The following is a 25,366-nucleotide window of genomic DNA, read 5'->3' as shown; positions in this document are numbered from 1 at the left end:
CAATACCATGTATAAAATAAGACACCCTAAATGGAAAAATGTGCTATATAAATGGGATGAAATTCAAACCGCCTTTAAAAAATACTGTGAAAAACTATATACACACCACATTCCGAGGATGGGGAACAGATTGACGCATTCCTTAACTCTTGCCAACTACCTACTCTAACAGAAGAACAAAACAGAGTTTTAAAAGCAAAGATAACAGCAAAGGAGCTAAATGCAGCTATTTCACACCTTAGGTCAAATAAATCTCCCAGCACAGATGGATTTACAGCTGAATGGTATAGAGTTTTTCTTGCAGAGTTATTACCAAATCTTCTCTCAGCTTGCAATTTTGCAGTGAGTCAAGGGAAAATGCCCCCATCATAGAGTGAGGCACTTATTACTGTTAACCCTAAGGAAGGAAAAGATATACTTGAATGCAGATCATATCGATCAATTTCAGTTCTTAATGTCTTCAGTTCTTAAGGACTATAAATTATATGCAAATGTTGTAGCCAATTGACTTGAGAAGATTCTCCATCAGATTATAAATTATGACCAAACAGGGTTTATTCAACATAGACAAACACATGATAATATAAGATCTATATTGTTAATTATATAAAACAGCACAATCTGGAAGCCTCTCTGTAGATGCAGAAAAAGCTTTTGACGGAGGTGTTTATATAGAATCTTAAATAGGTTTGCGTTTCATGAAGTATTCAAAGTGTCCAAGCACTTGTATTATAGACCAACCAAATGGTAATTTGGTATATTATTTTGGAACGTGGAACGAGACAAGGTTGCCCTCTGTCTTCAATTCTTTTTGCTTTGTACATAGAGCCTTTGGCCCAATGGATACAACAAGACACCTTGATCAAAGGTATTACCATAAAGGGTGATGAACACAAATTGGCGCTATATGCAGATGATGTCTTATTGTTTTTGAGGGAGCCCTGTGGTTCATTCACTGAGTTAATGAAAGTGATAGCACTATGCAGTATATTATCAGGATACAAATTAAATGTTCAGAAAAGTTTTGGCATTTAATTAGAATTCCCCAAAAATACCATAGACAAAAATATAATTTTAGGTGGGATTACAATTCATTAAAATGTTTAGGAGTTAATCTACCCAAAGACCTTTCTAAACTGGCAGAGATTATTTTTGGACTCCTTATTGCTAAGATTAAAACTAAACCAGCCATTAGGGGTGTACTTTGTGTACTTCTGGTGCCGGTCCCAAGCCCAGATAAATAGTGAGGGTTGCGTCAGGAAGGGCATCCGGCGTAAAACTTGTGCCAAAACTATCATGCGGATCACAAATATGATTGCCATACCGGATCGGTCGAGTTAACAACGGCCCGGGTTAACAACGACCGCCTCCGGTGCTGTTGACCAGCAGGGTGCCGGTGGAATTTGGACTACTGTAGGTTGATGACCATCAAAGAGGAGAGGAGGAAGGCAGGTTAGAAGGCAGTGAGAGAGAAGGAAAGGCAGGAGTGTGAAGGTTAGAGTAGCTACTCTGAACATAGGGACAATGACTGGTAAAGGCAGAGAGCTTGCAGACATGATGGAGAGAAGGAAGGTAGATATTCTGTGTGTCCAGTAGACCAGATGGAGCAAGGCCAGGAGGTGGCAAGGCCAGGAGGTGGCATTGGAGGTGGATCCAAACTGTTCTAGAGAGGAAGAGAAATGGAGTAGGCATAATCCTAAAGGAACAGCTTGTGAAAATTGTTCTGGTTGTAAAGAGAGTGTCAGACAGGATCATGAGCCTGAAGTTGGAGGTTGATGGTGTGATTTTGAATGTGGTCAGATGAAGAGGTGCTGGGTATGTATGGTGTGAAAGACAGAAATGTGGAAGGTCAGATGGTTGTAGATTTTGCAAAGAGAATGGAAATGGCTGTGGTGAACACGTATTTTCAGAAGAGGGAAGAACACAGGGTGACATACAAGAGTGGAGGGAGGTGCACACAGGTGGATTATATCCTTAGCAGGAGATGCCACCTAAAGGAGATTGGAGATTGTAAAGTGGTACCAGGGGAAAGTGTAGCAAGACAGCATAGGGTGGTTGTCTGTAGAATGAGATTAGAAACAAAGAAGAGGAAGAGAGTGAAGACAGAGCCAAAGATTAGATGGTGGAAGCTGAAGGAGGAGGATGGTTGCAGACAGTTCAGGGAAAAATTGCAACAGGCCCTTGGGGGCAGTGAGGACCTACCTGAGGACTGGGAAACTACAGCTAAGGTGGTGAGAGAAACTGGCAAGAATGTGTTGGGTGTTTCGTCTGGTCAGAGGAAAGAAGACAAGGAAAGTTGGTGGTGGAATGAGGAAGTCCAGGAGAGTATTCAGAAGAAGAAGGCAGCTAAGAAAAAGTGGGATAACCAGAGAGATGAAGGAAGTAGGCAGGAGTACTGTTGAGGCTAGTCACATAGCGAAAAGAATGGTGGCAAAGGCAAAGGCTCAGGCCTATGATGAGCTATATGAGAGGCTGGAAAGTAAAGAAGGAGTAAAGGACTTGTATCGTTTGGCTAAACAGAGAGATAGAGCTGGAAAGGATGTGCAGCAGGTTAGGCTGATAAAGGATAGAGAGGGAAATGTACTAGTGAGTGAACAGAGAGTGTTGAGTAGATGGAAGGAGTACTTTGAAGGACTAATGAATGAGGAAAATGAGAGAGAGAGGAGGACAACGGGGGGAGAGATAGTGGATCAGGAAGTGCAGAGAATTGGTAAGGTGGAAGTGAGGGCAGCTTTAAAAAGGATGAAGAATGGAAAGGCAGTTGGTCCAGATGACATACCTGTGGAGGTATGGAGATGTTTAGGAGAGAAGGCAGTGGACTTTTTAACCAGGTTGTTTAACAAAATCCTGGAGAGTGAGAGGATGCCTGATGAGTGGAGAAGCAGTGTACTGGTCCCCATTTTTAAGAACAAGGGTGATGTGCAGAGCTGCAGTAACTACAGAGGTATAAAGCCACACCATGAAGGTATGGGAAAGAGTTGTTGAAGCAAGGCTAAGGTGAGAGGTTCAGATCAGTGAGCAGCAGTTTGGTTTCATGCCCAGAAAGAGTACCACAGATGCAATTTTTGCATTGAGAATGTTGGTAGAGAAGTACAGAGAAGGTCAGAAGGAGCTATATTATGTCTTTGTGGATCTAGAGAAGGCATATGATAGGGTGCCAAGAGAGGAACTGTGGTACTGTATGAGTAAGTCAGGTGCAGCTGAAAAGTATGTTAGGGTGGTGCAGGACATGTATGAGGATAGTGAGACAGTGGTGAGGTGTGCAGTTGGAGTGACAAATGGTTTCAAGGTGAAGGTAGTGTTACATCAGGGATCAGCTTTGAGCCCCTTCTTGTGTGCAATGGTAATGGAAAGGTTGACAGATGAGGTCAGGCAGGAGGCTCCATGGACCATGATGTTTGCAGATGACATTGTAATCTGTGGTGAGAGTAGAGAGCAGGTGGAAGAGAATCTGGAGAGGTGGAGCTTTGCACTGGAGAGGTGAGGAATGAAGGTCAGAAGAGACAAGTCGGAATACATGTGTGTGAATGAGAGGGAGAAAGGTGGAAAGGTGAAGATGCAAGGAGTAGAGGTCGTAAAGGTGGATGACTTCAAATATCTTGGGTCAACCATCCAGAGCAATGGACAGTGTAGAAGAGAGGTGAAGAAGAGGGTGCAGGCAGGATGGAGTGGGTGGAGACGGGTGTCAGGGCTGATGTGTGACAGGATAGCAGCAAGAGTGAACGGGAAGGTTTACAAGACAGTAGTGCGTCCTGCTATGATGTATGGTTTGGAGACTGTGGCTCTGTCTAAAAGACAGGAGGCTGAGCTGGAGGTGGCGGAGATGAAGATGCTGAGATTTTCGTTGGGAGTGACAAGGATGGACAAGATTACAAATGAGCAGATCAGAGGGACAGTGAAGGTGGAGCAGTTTGGAGATAAAGCCACAGAGGCCAGGTTGAGATGGCTTGGCCATGTTTTGAGGAGGAATAGTGGATATATTGGTCAAAGAATGTTGGACATGGAGCTGCCGGATAGAAGGAGAAGAGGTAGACCTCAGAGAAGGTTTATGGATGTAGTGAAGGTGGACATGGAGATGGTTGGTGTAAAAGTAGAGGAGGCAGTGGATAGGGCAAGATGGAGGCAGATGATCCACTGTGGCGACCCCTAAAGGGAGCAGCCGAAAGAAGAAGAAGATTGATGAAGAACCCCCCTATTCAGGCAATAATGATAAATAGTGATTTAGTCAAAAAAGTAGACATCATAGAGAATCTTTGGATAAAAACCCAATTAAAAATTTGGACTAAATAATAAAAGTATACAATTTAAGTGAAATGTTGAAAGTAATTAGATTGTGCACCTATGACTTTGAGCTCATACCAAATAAGTTAGACAGTAGGTTCAAAATCTGGCTGACAAAGGGTATAACAGCATATTGCAATATTATGGAAAGAGGCAGAGAGATTTTCAGTCTCTAAAAGATTAATGAATCATTAATGATGAAATACTAAATTTGTTTATCAGAGCTTATCAGTCTGAGGCTCACAAAGGAATCATATCCAAAATTTATAAAGGCTTAACGGTAAAGGAAGGAAGTTCAACAGAATATATAAAGCAAAAATGGGAAAAAGAGAGCAGTATTACCATCTTATGTGAAATATGAATTATGATATGAAGAACAGTGTAAATGTACTAATTCACATGTTTGGAGAGAATTTGGGTGGAAGTGTGGTACTCGATTTTTTTGTTACCCCGAAGCAAAAACCTGTAGAAAATCAGGGTTTTTTGAAAAATATTTGCCAATTTTTAACTTAAAAATTTTAACACATTCCAAAAAATGTACCTGTTGGTTGGTTAAAAAACACCTGTTGGTTGACAGATCAGTCACATGATTGGGTGTGAAAGAACATCTTTCAGAAGTAAAGATAAGGAGGGGTTCACCACTCTGTGAAAGAATATCAATTCAAGAATAATGTTTCTCAACATAAAATAGCAAAGAACATGTATACTGTGTCTGCTAAAGACCGCTAAAGACCACAGACAATCGTGTACCCTGTCCAGGAAAGGGTCACCGGGACCTACCCCTGGAGCCAGGCCTGGGGTTAGCGTCCCTTGGTGAGAGCCTGGTGGCCGGGCAGCCCACGTGACCCGGCTGGGCTCAACCCGAAAAGGCAACATGGGGAGACCATGTGGGCCCACCACGGGCAAGGTCCTGCATGGGGGAGCGGTGCAGTGCTATATAAGCAGTGGGAGATTACAGGGAGGCCCTTGGTGGCCTAGGATACTGTGGCAGAAGCTGGGTTTTGGTACATGGAATGTAAGGTCTCTGGGGTGGAAGGAGCCGGAGCTTGTGCTGGAGGTTGAGAGGTACCAACTAGATATAGTTGGGCTCACCTCTACACACAGTGCCACACTCTGGATCCAAACTCCTAGATAAGGGTTGGTCCCTCCCCTACTCAGGAGTTGCACAGGATGAGAGGCCCAGGCAGGTGTGGAGATCCTGGTGGATGAGAGGGTCGCCTCATTGCAAATTAAAATTGCAGAAAGGAAAAATCTGACTGTTGTGTGTGCTTATGCACCAAACAACAGGTCAGAGTATTTGGCCTTCTTGGAACGAGTGGGTGGGGTACTGGAAAGGATCCTGCCTACAGACTCCATAGTCTTCATGGGAGACTTCAATGCTCATGTTGGCAATGACTGGGAGACCTGGAAGTACGGTTCTGACCGATCTGATTCTTGCTGTTATCTTTCTGTTGGTGGCAGTAGAAGTTTAAATGCAGAGTTTCAAATTTCATTTTGGGGATGTAAAATCCAACCGTTACAATCTTGAATGATGAAAATTGTAATAAGCCCCATGAAGGTGAGCTCTGTTTGGTAAAACTCTTTCATAGAGGTTGTTCAAAGGTTAAACAAGAGGGTTCTTTGAGCCCATGAAAGCTCTTTTAGGCCCGAAGTTGGTAACTTTAGTTACTCCCATTTCTTTCAAACATTGGACAATTCTAAGGCAATTTATTCAAGATAATAATGGAAGGCCAGCTGTATCAGCGTCTATATTAGAAGACAATCTTAATGGTTTTGGTTCATCACCAAGGGGTTTCAAATCTAGGACTTGGGAGTTAAATTAAGAAGAATTTCTACTGCTGTATTATTGACCTACCTACACACATTTTACGTACCATAGAGACACTGGCTCTTGTTCATCATGCTGCACTGAATCAAAACTGTTAGCAGCCAGAGCCCTCCACCAAGTTTTAATGCTATTAAAGTAATTGCATTAGCAGTTACAGAGTCTGGGGTGGTGATAATATCTAAGAAACTGTGGATGCAGTAAAAGGCCTGCTAGGGGCAGATGCAGTAAACTGTTATTTTATGTGTTTTCTGTTGTAGCCAAGGAATGTCCAACTAATTGAGCTAGAGAACGATGGCTCTGGGCTGGGATTTGGTATTGTCGGAGGGAAGAGCACAGGCACCATGGTCAAAACCATATTACCTGATGGAGTCGCAGGAAAGGTAATGGCCCAGAAATGTTTGATCATCATGTCTATTCATGAAAGCACATGTATTTACCCTATAACACAGAAGCATACAACTGTAAAGCTGTCTATAATGTTCTGCTAAAAAGTACATTTGAACCAGCCGAGTTTTCTAACCTTAATGTACAAAATACACTGCTCAAAAAAATAAAGGGAACACTCAAATAACACATCCTAGATCTGAATGAATGAAATATTCTCATTGAATACTTTGTTCTATACAAAGTTGAATGTGCTGACAACAAAATCACACAAAATCATCAATGGAAATCAAATTTATTAACCAATGGAGGCCTGGATTTGGAGTCACACACAAAATTAAAGTGGAAAATCACACTACAGGCTGATCCAACTTTGATGTAATGTCCTTAAAACAAGTCAAAATGAGGCTCAGTATTGTGTGTGGCCTCCACGTGCCTGTATGACCTCCCTGCAACGCCTGGGCATGCTCCTGATGAGGTGGCGGATGGTCTCCTGAGGGATCTCCTTCCAGACCTGGACTAAAGCATCCGCCAACTCCTGGACAGTCTGTGGTGCAACGTGGCGTTGGTGGATGGAGCGAGACATGATGTCCCAGATGTGCTCAATCGGATTCAGGTCTGGGGAACAGCGGGCCAATCCATAGCTTCAGTGCCTTCATCTTGCAGGAACTGCTGAAACTCCAGCCACATGAGGCCTAGCATTGTCCTGCATTAGGAAGAACCCAGGGCCAACCGCACCAGCATATGGTCTCACAAGTGGTATGAGGATCTCATCTTGGTACCTAATGGCAGTCAGGCTACCTCTGGCGAGCACATGGAGGGCTGTGCGGCCCTCCAAAGAAATGCCTCCCCACACCATTACTGACCCACTGCCAAACCGGTCATGCTGAAGGATGTTGCAGGCAGCAGATCGCTTTCCACGGCATCTCCAGACTCTGTCACGTCTTTCACATGTGCTCAGTATGAACCTGCTTTCATCTGTGAAGAGCACAGGGCGCCAGTGGCGAATTTACCAATCCAGGTGTTCTCTGGCAAATGCCAAGCGTCCTGCACGGTGTTGGGCTGTGAGCACAACCCCCATCTGTGGACGTTGGGCCCTCATACCATCCTCATGGAGTCGGTTTCTAACCGTTTGTGCAGACACATGCACATTTGTGGCCTGCTGGAGGTCATTTTGCAGGGCTCTGGCAGTGCTCCTCCTGTTCCTCCTTGCTCAAAGGCGGTGGTAGCGGTCCTGCTGCTGGGTTGTTGCCCTCCTACGGCCTCCTCCATGTCTCCTGGTGTACTGGCCTGTCTCCTGGTAGCGCCTCCAGCCTCTGGATACTATGCTGACAGACACAGCAAACCTTCTTGCCACAGCTCGCATTGATGTGCCATCCTGGATGAGCTGCACCACCAACATTCAAAAGTGACCAAAACATCAGCCAGAAAGCATAGGTACTGAGAAGTGGTCTGTGGTCCCACCTGCAGAACCACTCCTTTATTGAGTGTGTCTTGCTAATTGCCAATAATTGCCACCTGTTGTCTATTCCATTTGCACAACAGCATGTGAAATTGATTGTCAATCAGTGTTGCTTCCTAAGTGGACAGTTTGATTTCACAGAAGTTTGATTTACTTGGAGTTATATTGTGTTGTTTAAGTGTTCCCTTTAGTTTTTGAGCAGTGTATATGCATATATTAATCTATAATATGTATTTGATTAATCTGTGTATAACCTCCCCAAAAAAGGATTTTGAATGTCCAGTCAGACACCATCATTTTATTTCCAGTCAACACTGTAAGTACAAGTTTTTTTTTTCAGGAGATATTTCTGAGAAAATCAGATAATTAATTGCATAAATAAACTGAAACATAACCAAAACTGGTCAATTATACAAAGATATAGAGAAATTGGGAATCCTAACAAATGTAGACCACCAAAACAGTCACCATCAGATAAACAGTACCTAAAGCTTTCACCTTTAAGAAAATCAAGCTCCACTCTTATTTCAGATTTGAAAAAATCCACATACACTATATTGCCCATAATATTCCCTCGTCTGCCTTCACACACATTTGAACTTGAGTGACTTCACATTCTTAATCCATAGGGTTTAATATGATGCCGGCCCACCCTTTGCAACTATAACAGCTTCACCTCTTCTGGGAAGGCTTTCCACAAAGTCTAGTGTTTATGGGAATTTTGAACGTTCTTCTAGAATCATATTTGTGAGGTCAGACATTGATGTTGGACGAGAAGGCCTGGCTTGCAGTCTCTGCTCTAATTCATCCCAAAGGTGTTCTATTGAGTTGAGGACTCTGTGCAGGCCAGACAAGTTCTTCTACACCAAACTCTCTCATCCATGTCTTTATGGACCTTGCTTTGTGCACTGGTGTGCAGTCATGTTGGAACAGGAAGGGGACGTCCCCAAACTATTCCCACAAAGTTGGGATCATGAAATTGTCCCAAATCTCTTGGTGCTGAAGCATTAAGAGTTCTTTTCACTGGAACTAAGGATCCGAGCCCAACTCCTGAAAAACAACCCCACACCATAACCCCCCCTCGACCACTTGGCACAATGCAGTAGTACGGTTCTCCTGGCAACTGCCAAACCTAGACTTGTCCATCGTTTTGCAAATGAAGAAGCATGATTCGCTACTCCAGAGAACACGTCTCCACCGTTCTCGAGTCCAGTGGTGGCGCTTTACATTCAATGCTTTGTGCTTGGTGATGTAAGGCTTGGATGCAGCTGCTTGCCCATGGAAACCCATTCCATGAAGATCTCTAGGCACTGTTCTTGAGTTTGAGAATGATTGACTGCAGAAAGTTGGTGACCTCTACGCACTATGCGCCTCAGCATCCGCTTACCCCGCTTCCACTGTAAGAAGACAACTCACTGTTGTGGGTCTGAAAGGATGTGTATCTGTGAAGAAGAGGTTACTGAGAAAAGAAAATTTGCAAATCAATCTAATGTTCTCAGAACAGTGGACTGGCAACACCAGAGTTGAGTTGTGAGGAACAGAAAATGCAAACAGTAAAAATAAAATGTTATTGCATAAAATATTATTGAAGCTTCTGTGTAATCTTCTGTTAAATATAGGGTTTTTTCTAACACTGAAAAATTAGTAAATGAGAAGCTCAGTTGTAAAACTCTGATAATTACAATTATAATAAAATTATAATAAAACTCTGGTATTACAACCAGCCCCTTCATGTTGAGAGTTGTTCAGCTACTTTGCTGTGTAAGTTGGTTTCAAGCTTTAAAATGGTGATAGGTTAGGTCACTAAGGAGGTGATTAAAGTAATTTTGGTGTGAAATCTGTGACAAACTGGAACTCTTAGCCATGTTTCCAAGTGTGCCTTCTGACTTGCGTATTGATGACTGGCTGTTTTGCCCCTCTGCCTGGCTTGTAATCACTACCTCTCAAAATTCATTCAGTAAAACTAATCCTCATCATCTAATGTAGTTGATCTTTTTAAAAATAATAACAAGCATACTGCAATTTTTGTTAATTAGCTAATTAAAAGGTTGACAGGTTTATTGAAAATTAAATGAGAATGTGTTTTGTGTGCAGGACGGGCGCTTGCGGCGTGGTGATTTGCTCCTCAAGATTGGTGATGTTGATGTATCCAATATGGGCACTGATGAAGTAGCGCGAGAGCTCCGTCTCGCTGGCTCCAAAGTGAGGCTCCTCATCGCCAGGGAAACCACGGACAGTGACCTCATGCACTCTGTTGCCCAGCAACAGGAAACACAAGAAGGACAGGTGCAGTGTTACTGTTTCTCTGACATTGAGATAGAGAGAGAGAGAGAGAGAGAGAGAGAGAGAGAAAGAGTGAGAGAGAGAGAATAGATAGGGAGAACGAGAGAGAACAGAGAAAAGGAGAGAAAGAGATAACAGAAGGGAGAAAGAAAAGAGAAGAATAGAAAAAGGAGAAAACAGAAAGAAGAGGAAGAGTTAGTACCGAGGATATAGAGAGAAAGCAAAAGAGAGAGAGAAAATGGAGAGGGAGAAAGAGAAAGGAGAGAAAGTGAATGAAAGAGAAAAAGAATAGAGAGAGAGAGAGAGAGAGAGAAAGGAGAAAACAAGAGAGAAAGAGTAGAAAGAGATAGGAGGAGAGTAAGTGAGAGAGAAAAATGGAAAGAGAGAAAGAGATAAAATGGATAGGGAGAAGAGGAGAGAGAATAAAGAAAGTGAATGCAGAAAGAAGGAGAAATAAAAGAGAAAAATAAAAAGAGAATACAGAGGAGAGAGTGAACAAAACAGAGAAAATGGAGAAAGAGAAAGTGGAGAAAGTGAATGAGAGATACTACTCACCTTCACTTAGATTACAGTTTGAATGAAATTCAAGCTTGTAACTGTTTTTACTGAGCTGACTTGTTTCATACTGCGGTCATTCTGAGAGTCACTCTGATTGTTTCCCTCATTATAAGAATGTTTTTTAAATCACTGACACACTAAATGTGTATTGTTAGTTGAATCTCTGATGTACAGGAGTTATGTATTAAAGTTAAAATAGCATGCTATGCTAAGTTAACATTGTTTAAGCAGTGTAGGAAGATGTTGTAACCTGCTGTTACATTTCTCAGAAAAAGTTGCCATCTGCAGCAGTTTGCCTTGTTGCCTGTTGTTAATGTTAGTATGTGACTATGAAATAAAAAGAGCTATATCTACAATCTCCTCTATCTGAAAGAAAGGTGTTGAGCCATATTGGACTTTAGAACATCTGGTCACCCTGGTTACTACACCAATTGACATAACTACTGTGTTTCTCTGCCTTTGCAGTGTGCTGAGGGGGAAAAAGAGCTCACGGTCAGAATAACAAAGAACAAAATTGGCCTGGGCATCACCATCGCCAGATCTTTAGAGCACCTGAATGCAGGTAAGACCTAAAGCCCAGCTATCCTTGTTCTAACAAAAGAGTCCTGCACACGCACCCAATGAGTCACCAGCAGTAGTTCCTGGTCATTTTATGGTTTTCATCACAGATCTGCAATTACAGTGCTAAAAGTTTCATTTTTGACCACATTATATGGCCATTAGCCTGTGGACACCCATCAGTATTTGAGTTCAGGTGTTTCAGTCGCACTCTTTGCTAAGTGTGTAGAATCAAGCACAGAGACATTTAATCTCAATAAACAAACACTGAAAGTAGAATTCGTTATACTATAGACCTTAGTGACATCAAACATGGCACTGTCATAGGATGCCACCTTTGCCACAAGTCGGTTCATGGAATGAAGCCATGTAGTGCATAAAAATCACATAATAACTACATATTAATGCACACCGTTTTGGAATGGGATGTCCAACAAGCTCACATAGCCGTGATGGTCAGGTGTCCACATAGCTTTGGACATATAGTACATTTTGAGACTGAACCACTGAACTGTGTAAATATTCCATATACATTAAGGTATGGCTAGACTCTCATTGCACAGTTACTCAACACAGTTAATGGATTTAGCTATAGCTGAACTAGTTCACATAAAGTAAATAAAACCTGTATGTTTATAAAGTGAAATACGCTTAATACAAAACCAGAGAAAAAAAGTACACCAGTAGGTGATTTTCATCAGCCACATGGCCATATTTATACAGAAGCATTTCACAAACATGAGTGTCAGTAACTAGGTTTTGTCTTTTTTATACAAACTCAACTCCAAAAAAGTTGAGACAGTCGATAAAATACAAATAAAAACAGAAAGTAGTAATTTATAAATCTGTTTTAATCTACATTTAAATGAAACCAGTAAAAAGACAAGATGTAATGTTTTACCTTAGAATCTTTATTTTCGTAAATACATGTTCATTCTGAAATTTATGCCTGCAACACATTCCAAGTAGGGAAGGAAACAATTTAAAACATTTAGAAACATTGTGAAATGTTCTAAAATTGAAAATATATGAAACATGTTTGGATATAAAAGGAGCATCCAGGATAAGCCTTGTCCTTCATGAGCACACCACTTTGGCAGAAATATATCACCAAAAATCCTGCCGGTTAAGAATAATGTTCCTCAGCAAACATGTACAACGATTGTCAGTATGTCACCCTCTACGGTGAATAATAACATCAAAAGATTTAGGGAATGCTTCTGTGATGGATATCATCACATGGGCTTGGAGCTACTTTGACAAACCATTGTCAAACACTGTTTGTCACTGTACTGAGACTGTACTACATGCAGTGGAAGCCATATGTTACCAATGTCTAGAAACACCGCTGACTTCCCTGGGCTCAAGCTCATCTGAAATTAGCGTAATTTGCAATTGAAACATGTGTTGTGGTCTGACAAGTCAAGCTTTCACATAAGCTACATGTTAATGGAGATGATGGAAGTTATTTGTCATGTTCTTTGAGCCAGTGAAGTAAAGGACCTTCAGGATTATTACCAGTGTAAAGGTCACCATGTCTTTCGGGAGTGTACTATTGTGTAACTTGCACATCTTTGTGCAAAAAAGAAACACACACATTCTGGACCTTCTAGATCACATCTTTTTCAAGGATGTCTGAGACAGCAGCAAGCCACATTCTGCACGCGTTGCAACAAATGGTTGTTTATGGTTGTTTATGGTTGAGTATGGGTGCTAGACCAATCCAGACCTGTCTCGCTTCAAAAACGTGGTCCCTGTACAGTTGTGTAGACTTTGTGGAAAAATATCAACAAATTCTATTTTCAAAACTGGATCAATTGGTATCAATTCCCAAACATTTATTATGTGCTGTTAAACACATGTGGAACACATGCTTCTATTTTTTTTTGGAATGTGTTGCAGGTATCTTATTTGGAATGTCAAAATCATGTTTGTGTACACTGTAAAAAATGAGGTCGGTTCAGCATAAAATGATTTAGTAACTGATTACATGGCTTTTCTTGAGTTGAGTCAACTTGAGGACACCAGAGTTCACACAACTCAAAGGTCTTAGATTAGTCAGAAATTCTCCAAGCTACTGTTTCTAGATCTGCATCTCGGTTAGTTAAACTAAACTGAATGCGTTTCCCCACTAGCTGGCGCTCCTTCTATCATACAGTCCCATCTAGCATATTCTCCTCTTGGGTTTCTGGATAATGGACTGCTGTGGTATTGCTGGGATTCAAACTCACTACCTCCTGCTGTTGGGATGAATTATTAGACAGCTGCACCACATGAGATGATGCCATGCTTCAAAGTCAAAACAACAAATATTTTCTCCAGTGTATTAAACATTTGTAGACACAAAATCTGAGTTGCTTCATGTGTTCCTGAGTGGTGCAGTAGACTGAGCCATCTACCCAACAAGAGGTTGTGAGTTTGAGCCCCAGCGATGCCATAGCCATCCATGAGTGTGTACTCAATGTCTCACAGGATGGTGTGATGTAGAGTCTTGGCTGGTGAGGAAGTTGGGTATAAAAAAAAATAATTTTATTTACATAACTGAGATGCAGTACTAAAAGCATTAAGAGAACTTTTGACTCAACTAAGAAATTTGAGTTGTGTGTCCTCAAGTTGAGCTCAAGAAAAGCAATGTAGCATGTAATCAGTTACTACTATCATTTTGAGTTGAGCTGACCTCTTTTTACCGTGTACTGTTTTTAATTATACAGGTAAAACAGAATTTACTAATCACTGCTGTCTGGTTTTATTAGCATTTCACACACTGGAACTGGATTTGTATGTCAAAGACTGTATCTTTAGCTGCCTGCTGGATTACTGCACATTATTGTTCGTTCGGTGTCTGATCTAAATTCAGGAGAAATTTGGAGAGAATGTGCCTGTTTTTAAGTATTCTTCAAAGCATTTTGTTTTGTCTGACTTTGGTTATGTTGTTAGGCTTCAGTGGCATTGTAGTAAAGGGGATTGTCAAGGGCAGTGCAGTGGATCAGGATGGACAAGTGCATATTGGAGATCACATTATTGCGGTGAGAGATGCGGAGAGGTTTGATCTCAGTCTTTGTGTGTGTGTGTGTGTGTGTGTGTGTGTGTGTGTGTGTGTGTGTGTGTGTGTGTGTGTGTGTGTGTGTGTGTGTGTGCGCATGGAGTAAAATAATACTCATATCAAGGTGTCCAAAGCCTTTAATAATATGATATGAATTCATAATATATAACCTGGCCCTGGTTTCAAGTTTGATGCACTTTAGACAGTTATAATGTAGATAATTAAGTGACTCTCAAGCTTCGTTCTTTGCTCAAACAAAATTATATACACTGCTCAAAAAAGGGAACACTCAAATAACACATCCTAGATCTGAATGAATGAAATATTCTCATTGAATACTTTGTTCTGTACAAAGTTGAATGTGCTGACAACAAAATCACACAAAAATCATCAATGGAAATCAAATTTATTAACCAATGGAGGCCTGGATTTGGAGTCACACACAAAATTAAAGTGGAAAATCACACTACAGGCTGATCCAACTTTGATGTAATGTCCTTAAACTCAGAGTCAAAAACTCAAAAAAAGTCAAAAAGAGGCTCAGTATTGTGTGTGGCCTCCACGTGCCTGTATGACCTCCCTACAACGCCTGGGCATGCTCCTGATGAGGTGGCGGATGGCCTCCTGAGGGATCTCCTTCCAGACCTGGACTAAAGCATCCGCCAACTCCTGGACAGTCTGTGGTGTAACGTGGCGTTGGTGGATGGAGCGAGACATGATGTCCCAGATGTGCTCAATTGGATTCAGGTCTGGGGAACAGCGGGCCAGTCCATAGCTTCAATGCCTTCATCTTGCAAGAACTGCTGACACACTCCAGCCACATGAGGTCTAGCATTGTCCTGCATTAGGAAGAACCCAGGGCCAACCGCACCAGCATATGGTCTCACAAGGGGTGTGAGGATCTCATCTTGGTACCTAATGGCAGTCAGGCTACCTCTGGCGAGCACATGGAGGGCTGTGCGGCCCTCCAAAGAAATGCCACCCCACACCATTACTGATCCACTGCCAAACCAGTCATGCTGAAGTATTTTGCAGGCAGCAGATCGCTCTCCACGGCGTCTCCAGACTCTGTCACGTCTGTAACGTGCTCAGTGTGAACCTGGTTTCATCTGTGAAGATCACAGGGAGCCAGTGGTGAATTTGCCAATCCTGGTGTTCTCTGGCAAATGCCAAGCGTCCTGCACGGTGTTGGGCTGTGAGCACAAACCCCATCTGTGGACGTCGGGCCCTCATACCATCCTCATGGAGTCGGTTTCTAACCGTTTGTGCAGACACATGCACATTTGTGGCCTGCTGGAGGTCATTTTGCAGGGCTCTGGCAGTGCTCCTCCTGTTCCTCCTTGCACAAAGGCGGAGGTAGCAGTCCTGCTGCTGGGTTGTTGTCCTCCTACGGCCTCCTCCACATCTCCTGGTGTACTGGCCTGTCTCCTGGTAGCGCCTCCAGCCTCTGGACACTACGCTGACAGACACAGCAAACCTTCTTGCCACAGCTCGCAAAGATGTGCCATCCTGGATGAGCTGCACTACCTGAGCCACTTGGTCCCCACCTGCAGAACCGCTCCTTTATTGAGTGTGTCTTGCTGATTGCCAGTAATTTCCACCTGTTGTCTGTTCCATTTGCACAACAGCTGTGAAATTGATTGTCAATCAGTGTTGCTTCCTAAGTGGACAGTTTGATTTACTTGGAGTTATATTGTGTTGTTTAAGTGTTCCCTTTATTTTTTTGAGCAGTGTATAAACACCGGCCAGTTTACACTCCAGCTAACAGGCCACAATAACTTTTACTTGTAAGTTGTAATTCACATTTTTACATTTGCTTTTGTTTTTAGAAGTTTGCTGACTAATGAATGACAAGGCTGATGTTGTCTGCATATATATGTATGTTCATGAAGCCCAAATTGCAAACCATTAAGCTTTTACGTCTTAACAAAAAATCATGAATAAATTAAGCAAAAAATAAACAAATAGATAAAATAATGTATTATGGCATAGCTTTTTCCTTTGATTTATTTAAATGTTAAAGTATTGTGGGCAAACTTGAAAACAGCCTTCTACAGAAAGAAGAATCAATATTGTTCAACTCAGCTTTGATGGCTTCAAATAGTTGAAAAATATTGTCAAGCTAGTTTGTGTTTGTGAGACCAAATATTCTCTATAGGTTTAATTCTGGACCAAATGAGAAAAAGTTCACCAAAATCTACACTGAAACATTTTTAGACTGTTTGTCAAAGGGTAATTCCATAATTTTGATGATGGTAAAATCTTGGAATATCTGGATTTTTTTCTTTGGAGACTATGTGTGTACCACACAACCATGAACAAATTTTTTTTAAAAAAGGTTACAGGCTAAAACCTTATTGCCAAGCAGTCATAAATCAGGTGTCAGGAATCAGGTGTTGTACCTGTTTCATATAATAAGTTTGTGAGGTAATTTTGAGAAGCATTAAATACTAGAGACATCTGGTTCCTGTCACCACCACTGAATTATTCTCAAGAACAGCATTTCACATCAAACCCCTCTGAATGACTTTGTTTACATCATTTCCCTTTAACATTGGTGAAGTTCAAATTAAATGTTAATGAAAAGATGAATTAACATTTTGTTTTGATGTTAACATGAATTAATGTTAAACATTAATCATATGAAGATGTGTAACATTTTAAATGCAGTTTAGTTTTTAAAATTATATTTGTAGTTTAAAAGTGACTGACTGTGGGAATGTTTTATTCTCTTTAAGCATGCGCTTGTTCCAAAATAAGATTACAATATGATTTTTTTTGACAATTCTTCATATGTTTACATACATTTTTATGCAAAGGTAAATTGTTAAATAACCAAATACCAAACTATTAAAATCAATTTACTATTCTAATTGGCATACTAATATTGGTGGTAACATGGATCATTCATTATTAAGAAAGCAACTGTTAACATAACTAATTTTAGAGGGAATGAAATCCAGTACATTAACTGCAGGTATATTTTTGATTACTGCAATAAATTGATTTACAGCATTTACAGAATTCACTGAAGAGATTTTCTATATATATACTTCAAATAAAATAAATAGTAATGAGCACCGAAAGTGGAATTCTTATTTCATTGGTTGTTTTATTTACTAAATAAAACAGCTTTATCTTAGTTGTGGACATTCCGACTCCAGGTTCCTGTCACTACTATTGTAACGAAATCTGAGTCAGTAAGTTTCTTTGCAATAAACCTTTTCACAGTGAAAGAATAAATAAATTTGTTTACAACTCAGCAACTGACTTATACAGATTTTTTTAATGTGTTGCACTGTGTATTTTCATACTTTGCACTATAAAATTGAGAAATATCAGCATGCTCATGCCCAGTGTATTTGCAACAATAGGCTCCAGCAACGTTTTATGCGTTTAAAATGTATTATAAAAGACGTATTGTGTTGTATGTTTATATATTTGTACATCTCTTTTAGTATACTGCCATAAAACCATCCCATTCTGGCTCAATTGCATATGTAGGTAGATGGGCGGCGGCTTCATGGCTGCAGTGAGGAGCGAGCAATGGAGATTTTGAGGTCAACAGGTCATAGGGTGGAGCTCTCTCTACTGCGGAAACAGCTTCAGCCTGCATCCTCTGGTACCTCACAGCCTCCTCCATCAGTTTCGTCTGTATCAGAGCCAAAAACAGCACTACCGTCAGGGAAAGGGCTCTCTGCACTCTCCCAAGACCTACGCTTCAGTAAGGAACAGAGTAATCACTGTTATCCTCAGAGTATACTGTAGTTTTAGTCTTATTTTGTGATCATTAAATGTGCAACCTTTAAGAAGACTTTTGACTAGGACTTGATTGTGTTCTGTTAAGTGATTCTTGTCTTATTTCAAGTGGATTTGGGTTTGACCTTCTTCACTCTAGACTGGGCATTACTTTCTTTGCCGGTCATCATAAATCTGCCTTTTACAGACATGACAGACAGAGCCTCTTTAGGTGTTTTACAAACCTCAATTTCAACTAAACAATATGTGAAATGATAAGAAAAACAGAAAGTGGTGATTAGTTTGACCTGAATAAATTGGAAAGTACAAAAACTCAATATTTGCTTTGTAAATATACTCTCATTTCAAATTTGATGTTCCAGAAAAGTTGGGGTAGAAGCATGTTTACCATTGTCTTACATCACCTTTTTCTTTCTTTTGGGGATTGAAGACCAAATCTGATCAGTTTTGAAAGTAGATTTTTTTTATGCCCTTATACACATTTTCTCAATATGAGACCGATTTAGATTGCAGTCAAGAACCCTCAGTCTCTGATTACACAGCAACCCTGTTGTAACAAGTTCAAATGTTTCTTGGCATTGTCATGTTAAATAAGAATGGATGTTCCCGTAAAAGACAGCATCTAAAAGGCAACATGTTGCTCCTATATATATATATGTATATCTCACTGTTGTCGGAATAGCGTGTCTCCAAAATGGTAACTTTACAGGAGAATGAAAAACATACTTTACTTTTAATGTAAGTCAATGGGACAAGAATTTTTTCATTTTAGGTAATTTTTGTTGGTCCATTCACCATGAAATTTATGCACATTGTAAAGAGCAACAGGTATTTTCAAATTATGTCAAAAACTGAAAAACAACAAAAATGGAGGTATCAGATTTTGTTCTGACAGTTAAACAGTTCATGGCTACTGCAGGCTTTAAAAATATACAAATAATTTTTTTTCAGATTTCAGATTTACTGAAAGAGACACCAATTACCAGCAATCTGCTTTGCTGAGAACGTCCATGCAAATAAACATTATTGCAACTTCATAATTAACATATGCCCAGCTTGACATAACCACATGTATGGCTCATATGCTTTTGTATCCAAGCAAGTTTCAGCTAAGTAGGAGAAAAAGGCTTCACCTGTATTTTGCAGCACAAAATAGTATGTTAAAAATTGCTGCACCACCAATTCAAAGTGCATTCAATAGTGTAGTATGTCAGTTATAGAAGTGCTCATTAGGTTTAAATAATGACTCATTTTCTCAAGTTTGATTTAATAGGTCAAAAAATAATATTAATAACCAAAGAATAATACAAATAACTAAATAGCAAATAATCACTCTTTGAGAAAGTGTGTGATTATTTTGCCATAATACATCATTATTTTGAGAAAATAAGATGTAATGTCTACATAATAAACAAAAAGTTGAGACAAGTCATTGTTTCGTGTGATATTGTAAACTCCCTGTTCAGTTCCAAGATCTTAGTGCTCACATTGGAACTGTATAAGTTTGGTGTGTGGTAATCACATCCTCTTAGCTCTGTGCAGTGCCTCAAACCATGACTGACCTTTCCGTAATAGAAGCCACAAAGGATACAAGTAACTTTATCGAACCAGAGACCACAGATCCAAAGAGTTTCAGTTTTGGATAGAAACAGTTTTGAATAGAAATTAATCACATTATTATTTAGATAAAACTTGCTCTGTAGACACTTTGATGAGTGAAATATACCCACCACATTAGGAAGTACCAGTTTAAAGCATTCTTTAACCAAAACAAATTGGTTCATCAAATTAAGAATAATCTGACACAGATAGTGTTGAAAATAATAATGTAATGTAATAATGTAATGTCTGAGAAGTGCAGGCAGGTTGCATATGAAGAGTGGTTTTATTTGGGGCAGTCCATTATTAATAGTCATCACAAGCAGGCATCAAAACACAAGACCAGAAGAAAAACCAAGGGTCAAAACAAGAAAATGACCAACAAAGGAAACGTGGCTTAGCACTGAGACTTTGCAAACAAACAGGCTAAACAAAAAGATATACAGGAGAGTAAGACGAGGGGTGGAACCAGGAGGAGCAAGAGCTGGAATGAGGCATTCTAGACAGGGCACAACCCAATGGAGTCACTCCAGAATTTTGTGTGTGAGAAAGAGATGTGACAGAACCTTAAGGCATGGCTGCAGATGCACAAGACAGTGGGTGGGCCGTGAGGAGGCATGACCAAAACAAGCATAAAGTCAGGGGCAGGTTCAACAGAAGACCCCAGCTGAGTGAGGCTCTGGGAAGCTTACTATGGAGCAATCCACTGGCATGGCACAGGAGGAGCAGCTCTGGGACATACATTGGGTGCAGACATCAATGGGCTAGTGCCCTCTGGAGCATTGGGCAGAGCCTTGGAACCCCGCACTCTCACAGGCATTCTCCATGGAGCTCTGTTTGATGCTGTGGGACAGCAGGTTGAAAGCAGACTGAAAGAGGCTTCAGAAGTTCTCCAGTCAGTTTCTCTTTTGACATTATTATGGGTGCCAAAAAGCTAATGTCCCTATTTGGCAAGTCACAACAGACAGTTTTCAATCCCAAAGCAAAGTTTGCCGTGGTGCAAAAGGTTGGATAGATCTATCTATCTATCTATCTATCTATCTATCTATCTATCTATCTATCTATCTATCTATCTATCTATCTATCTATCTATCTATCTATCTATCTATCTATCTATCTATCTATCTATCTATCTATCTATCTATCTATCTATCTATCCTTTTGCACCATTGCAAACTTTGTTAGTTAGTTGCCCCAAAACTCTGTCCTGAACCAAGAACACATTATTCTCAAATTATTATTTCACAATAGTTTTAGCAGTTGCTTCAAATTTCCGTCACTTCTTATTGTTAGTCTGAGCGAACACATATTTCCTACATCTAAGAAAAGCTGATTTTAATTCCTTCCTGAATGTTTGCTTCAAATGAGTGTCTCCTTCCCAGGTGTCTGCTTGTTCAGACATTGCCTCGTTACATCTAACAATGGCCTTAGAAGCTGAGACACATTTGGAACTATGTCTGTGCCAATATCATTGCTGCTTTCTTTTGACACATTTGATTTTCTACTTTATCCAGCTTAGGGTAGAACTGCTAGAGCAGGTTTAATGAGTTAAAGAGAGACTTTTCAAGTATAGATCACTAGGGTCCCATCATGAAGAGGCTTTGCTGAAACAGGGTTAAATGTGATGCAACCTCCTTGAAATTCACAGATAAATTTCTAGATGCTTGAAATAATATTCCACAAGCTGAAGATGGAGTTTCGTTTACATTATTTATATATTTTTCATAAATAAGAGGATTAAACTGATTTTTTGTGTGGTAAAAAATGTTTTAATAAATACATCCTCTATAGACAACACACTTCTGCACATTTCGATGCACAATGACTGTTTATTTGCTATGGAAAAGCAATAAAATATTAAATGTAGCCTGTGCAAAAGTAATGACACATTTTATATGGTTTCATTTCTAATAAATTGAAATTCATTTAAAAAATATCAGAAAATATACCTATTTAAGTGTGTTCTCTGTAGAAGATTTTTCAGATAAATCAACAGAACACATAATTTGACCAGAGGTGTTACATTTTTTGTATGCAACAGTATATATTGTATTATGACAGGCAGAGCATGTTTCAGCATTTAAAATGGGCCATTAGCTTTTGTGTGTCTCCCATATTTCCCCTTGGGGATTAGTAAAGTACATCCATCTTGTGTATATCTCTCCATTAATCTGTAGGCATTTGGTTTTATTTCACTGATGAACGCACAAGAGGCTGTATGATTGGTTGAAGACACTGCAGTTAAATCCTGCCTGTTTTTAAAAGTGCTAAGTCTAAAGTGAGAGGTAAAAGAAATTGTAAAGAAAAGAATTCTTTACCCAGTGTGAATGGTAAACTAGACCTGATAAACATGGTACCATCATGGGCACCTAAGCAGATTGTTTAAAACCTGTCTTCACCACAGCAGTAAGTGTGCATATTTTGAATCTTGTCAGTTACTTAGAATAACAAAGTTTGGTTCCAGTTTTGTCCTGAACACCTTCAGCCATCACATAGGGGTTCGGGTCGCGGGGGCAGCATCCTAAGCAATGAGGCCCAGACCTCCTTTTCCCCAGCCACTTCCACTAGCTCTCCAAGGGGGATTCCGAGGCGCTCCCAGGCCAGCTGGGCGATATAGTCACGCCAGCGTGTCCTGGGTCTTCCCTGGGGTCTCCTCTCAGGTGGATTTGCCTGTGACACCTCCTGAGGGAGGCGTCCAGGAGGCATCCTAACCAGTTGCCCGAACCACCTCAGCTGGCTCCTCTCGACGTGAAGACGCAGCGGCTCTACTCCGAGTCCCCCCGGGTGACCGAACTTCTCACCCTATCTCTAAGGGAGAGTCCAGACACCCTGCGGAGGAAACTCATTTCAGCCGCTTGTATTCGCAATCTTATTCTTTCGGTCATTACCCAAAGCTCATGACCATAGGTGAGGGTGGAAACATAGATTGACCGGTAAATTGAGAGCCTTGCCTTATTGCTCAGCTCTTTCTTTACCACAACAGACTGGTAAAGAGCCCGCATCACTGCTGACCCAGCACCAATCCGCCTGTCAATCTCCCGCTCCCTTGTACCATCACTCGTGAACAAGACCCCGAGATACTTGAACTCCTCCACTTGAGGCAAGAGCCTATCCCCAACCCAGAGAGGGCTCTCCACCCTTTTCCACCTGAGAACCATGGTCTCGGATTTAGAGGTACTGATTCACATCCCGGCCGCTTCACACTCGGCTGCAAACCGATCCAGCGAAAGCTGAAGTTTGCGGCCTGATGTCCCCAATAGGACCACATCATCTGCAAACAGCAGCGATGTGACCCTGAGGTCACCAAACTGGACACCCTCCATCCCCTGACTGCGCCTAGAAATTCTATCCATAAAAATTATGAATAGAAGCGGTGACAAAGGGCAGCCCTGACGGAGTCCAACTCTCACTGGGAACGAGTCTGACTTACTGCCGGCTATGCGAACCAAACTCCAGCTTTGTTTGTACAGGGCCTGAATGGCTCGTAACAAAGAGCCATGTACCCCGTACTCCCGAAGCACCTCCCACAGAATACCCCAGGGAACACAGTCGAATGCCTTCTCCAGATCCACAAAGCACATGTGGACTGGTTGGGCAAACTCCCATGAACCCTCCAGAATCCTGGAGAGGGTGAAGAGTTGGTCCAGTGTTCCACGACCAGGGAGGAACCCGCACTGCTACTCCTGGACCTGAGGTTCAACTATAAGCCGGACTCTCTTCTCCAGTACCCCTGCATAGACCTTACCAGGGAGGCTGAGGAGTGTGATTACCCTTTATTTGGAACACACCTTCCAGTCCCCCTTTTTAAAAAGAGGCACCACCACCCCAGTCTGCCAATCCAGTGGCACCGCCCCCAATGTCCATGCAATGTTGAAAAGGCGTGTCAGCCAAGACAGCCCCACAACATCCAGAGCCTTGAGGAACTCAGGGCGGATCTCATACACCCCTGGAGCCTTGCCACCAAGGAGCTTCTTAACTACCTTAGTGACTTTGGCCTCAGTAATGGACAAGCCTATTCCCATGTCCCCAGACTCTGCCTCCTCACTGGAGAACGTGTCGGTGGGATTGAGAAGGTCCTCAAAGTATTCCTTCCACTGCCCAATGACGTCTTCAGTCGAAGTCAGCAGCACACCATCTCCACTATATACAGTGCTAGTGGCACACTGCTTTCCCCTTCTGAGTCGCCTGACGGATTGCCAGAATCTTTTCGGAGCTGACTTTCCAAGGCCTCACCAAACTCCTTCCATACACGGGTTTTTGCCTTGGCGACGACTGAAGCCGCAGATCGCTTGGCCTGTCGATACCTGCCAGCTGCCTCTGGTGTCCCAAAGGCCAAACGTGCCCGGTAGGACTCCTTCTTCAGCTTGACGCCATCTCTCACCTGGGGTGTCCACCTCCGGGTTCGAGGATTACCGCGACCGATTACAGGCACCAACTACCTTATGGCCACAGCTACAGTCAGCCGCTTCAACAATGGCGGAATGGAACATGGCCCATTCTGAGTCAATGTCCCCCACCTCCCCCGATGTCTGGTCAAAGTTCTGACGGAGGTGTGAGTTGAAGATCAATCTGACAGGTTCTTCTGCCAGACGTTCCCAGCAAACCCTCACTATACGTTTGGTCTTGCCTGGTCTGACCGGCATCTTCCCCCACCACCTGATCCAACTCACCACCAGGTGGTGATCAGTTGACAGCTCAGATCCTCTCTTTACCCGAGTGTCCAAAACACATGGCCGCAAGTCCGATGACACGACTACAAAGTCAATCATTGAACTGCGGCCTAGGTTGTCCTGGTGCCATGTGCACTTATGGACATCCTTGTGTTCGAACATGGTGTTCGTGATGGACAAACTGTGGTTTGCGCAGAAGTCCAAAAACTGAACACCACTCAGGTTCAGATCAGAGAGGCCATTCCTCCCAATCACACCCCTCCATGTCTCACTGTCATTCCCAACCCAAAGGCGTAGGGAAGCGACCCTCTTGTCCACCGGATAAAACCCCAACATACAGGCACCGAGTCGAGGGGCTATGAGAAAGCTCACACCTGCCCGCCGCCTCTCACCATGGGCAACTCCAGAAAAGAATAAAGTCCAGCCCCTCTCAAGGAGATTGGACCCAGAGCCCAAGCTGTGTGTTGAGGTGAGCCCAACTATATCTCTCAACACCAACTCAGGCTCCTTCCCCGCCAGTGAGGTAACGTTCCAAGTTCAAAAAGCCAGTTTCAGCAACCTGGATCAGGATCAGAACACCAGGGCCCACGCCTTCGGACACTGCCCGATCCACAAAGCACCGAACCCCTACTACTGCCCCTCCCATTGGTGGTGGGTCGATGGGAGGGGGGACTCATGTAACTCCTTCAGGCTGGGCCCGGCCAGGCACCATGAGTAAATGCTCGGCCACCAGACGCTCGCTGGCGAGCCCCTCCCCCAGGCCTTGCTCCAGGGTGTGGCCCCGGTAACCCTGTTCCAGGCAGGGTACACAAGTCCTGTTTTTGTCTTTTCATAGGGGTTATTATGGATCACACTTTGTCTGACCTGTCTCCTAGGACCTGTTTGCCCTGGGAGACCCTACCAGGAGCTTTTGCTCCAGACAACATAGCTCCTAGGATCAT

At 42.0% G+C, this 25,366-nt stretch overlaps 1 protein-coding gene across 1 annotated transcript in view; it reads left to right on the top strand.

Annotated features, from left to right (window-relative positions):
• Positions 1-25,366, top strand: part of si:dkey-92j12.5 (multiple PDZ domain protein) — a 104,756-nt gene that overhangs the window by 23,145 nt on the left and 56,245 nt on the right. The window contains exons 7-11 of the mRNA XM_037532622.1: positions 6,367-6,489; positions 10,050-10,241; positions 11,262-11,358; positions 14,292-14,380; positions 17,902-18,121. Of these exons, the coding sequence (XP_037388519.1) occupies positions 6,367-6,489; positions 10,050-10,241; positions 11,262-11,358; positions 14,292-14,380; positions 17,902-18,121 (721 nt within the window). The remainder of the gene's footprint in view (positions 1-6,366; positions 6,490-10,049; positions 10,242-11,261; positions 11,359-14,291; positions 14,381-17,901; positions 18,122-25,366) is intronic.

This window comes from Pygocentrus nattereri, chromosome 22, assembly GCF_015220715.1.
Source record: "Pygocentrus nattereri isolate fPygNat1 chromosome 22, fPygNat1.pri, whole genome shotgun sequence".
Taxonomy (NCBI): domain Eukaryota; kingdom Metazoa; phylum Chordata; class Actinopteri; order Characiformes; family Serrasalmidae; genus Pygocentrus; species Pygocentrus nattereri.
Note: the sequence above shows the minus strand (reverse complement) of the source record. Positions and strands in the feature narration are given on the sequence as shown.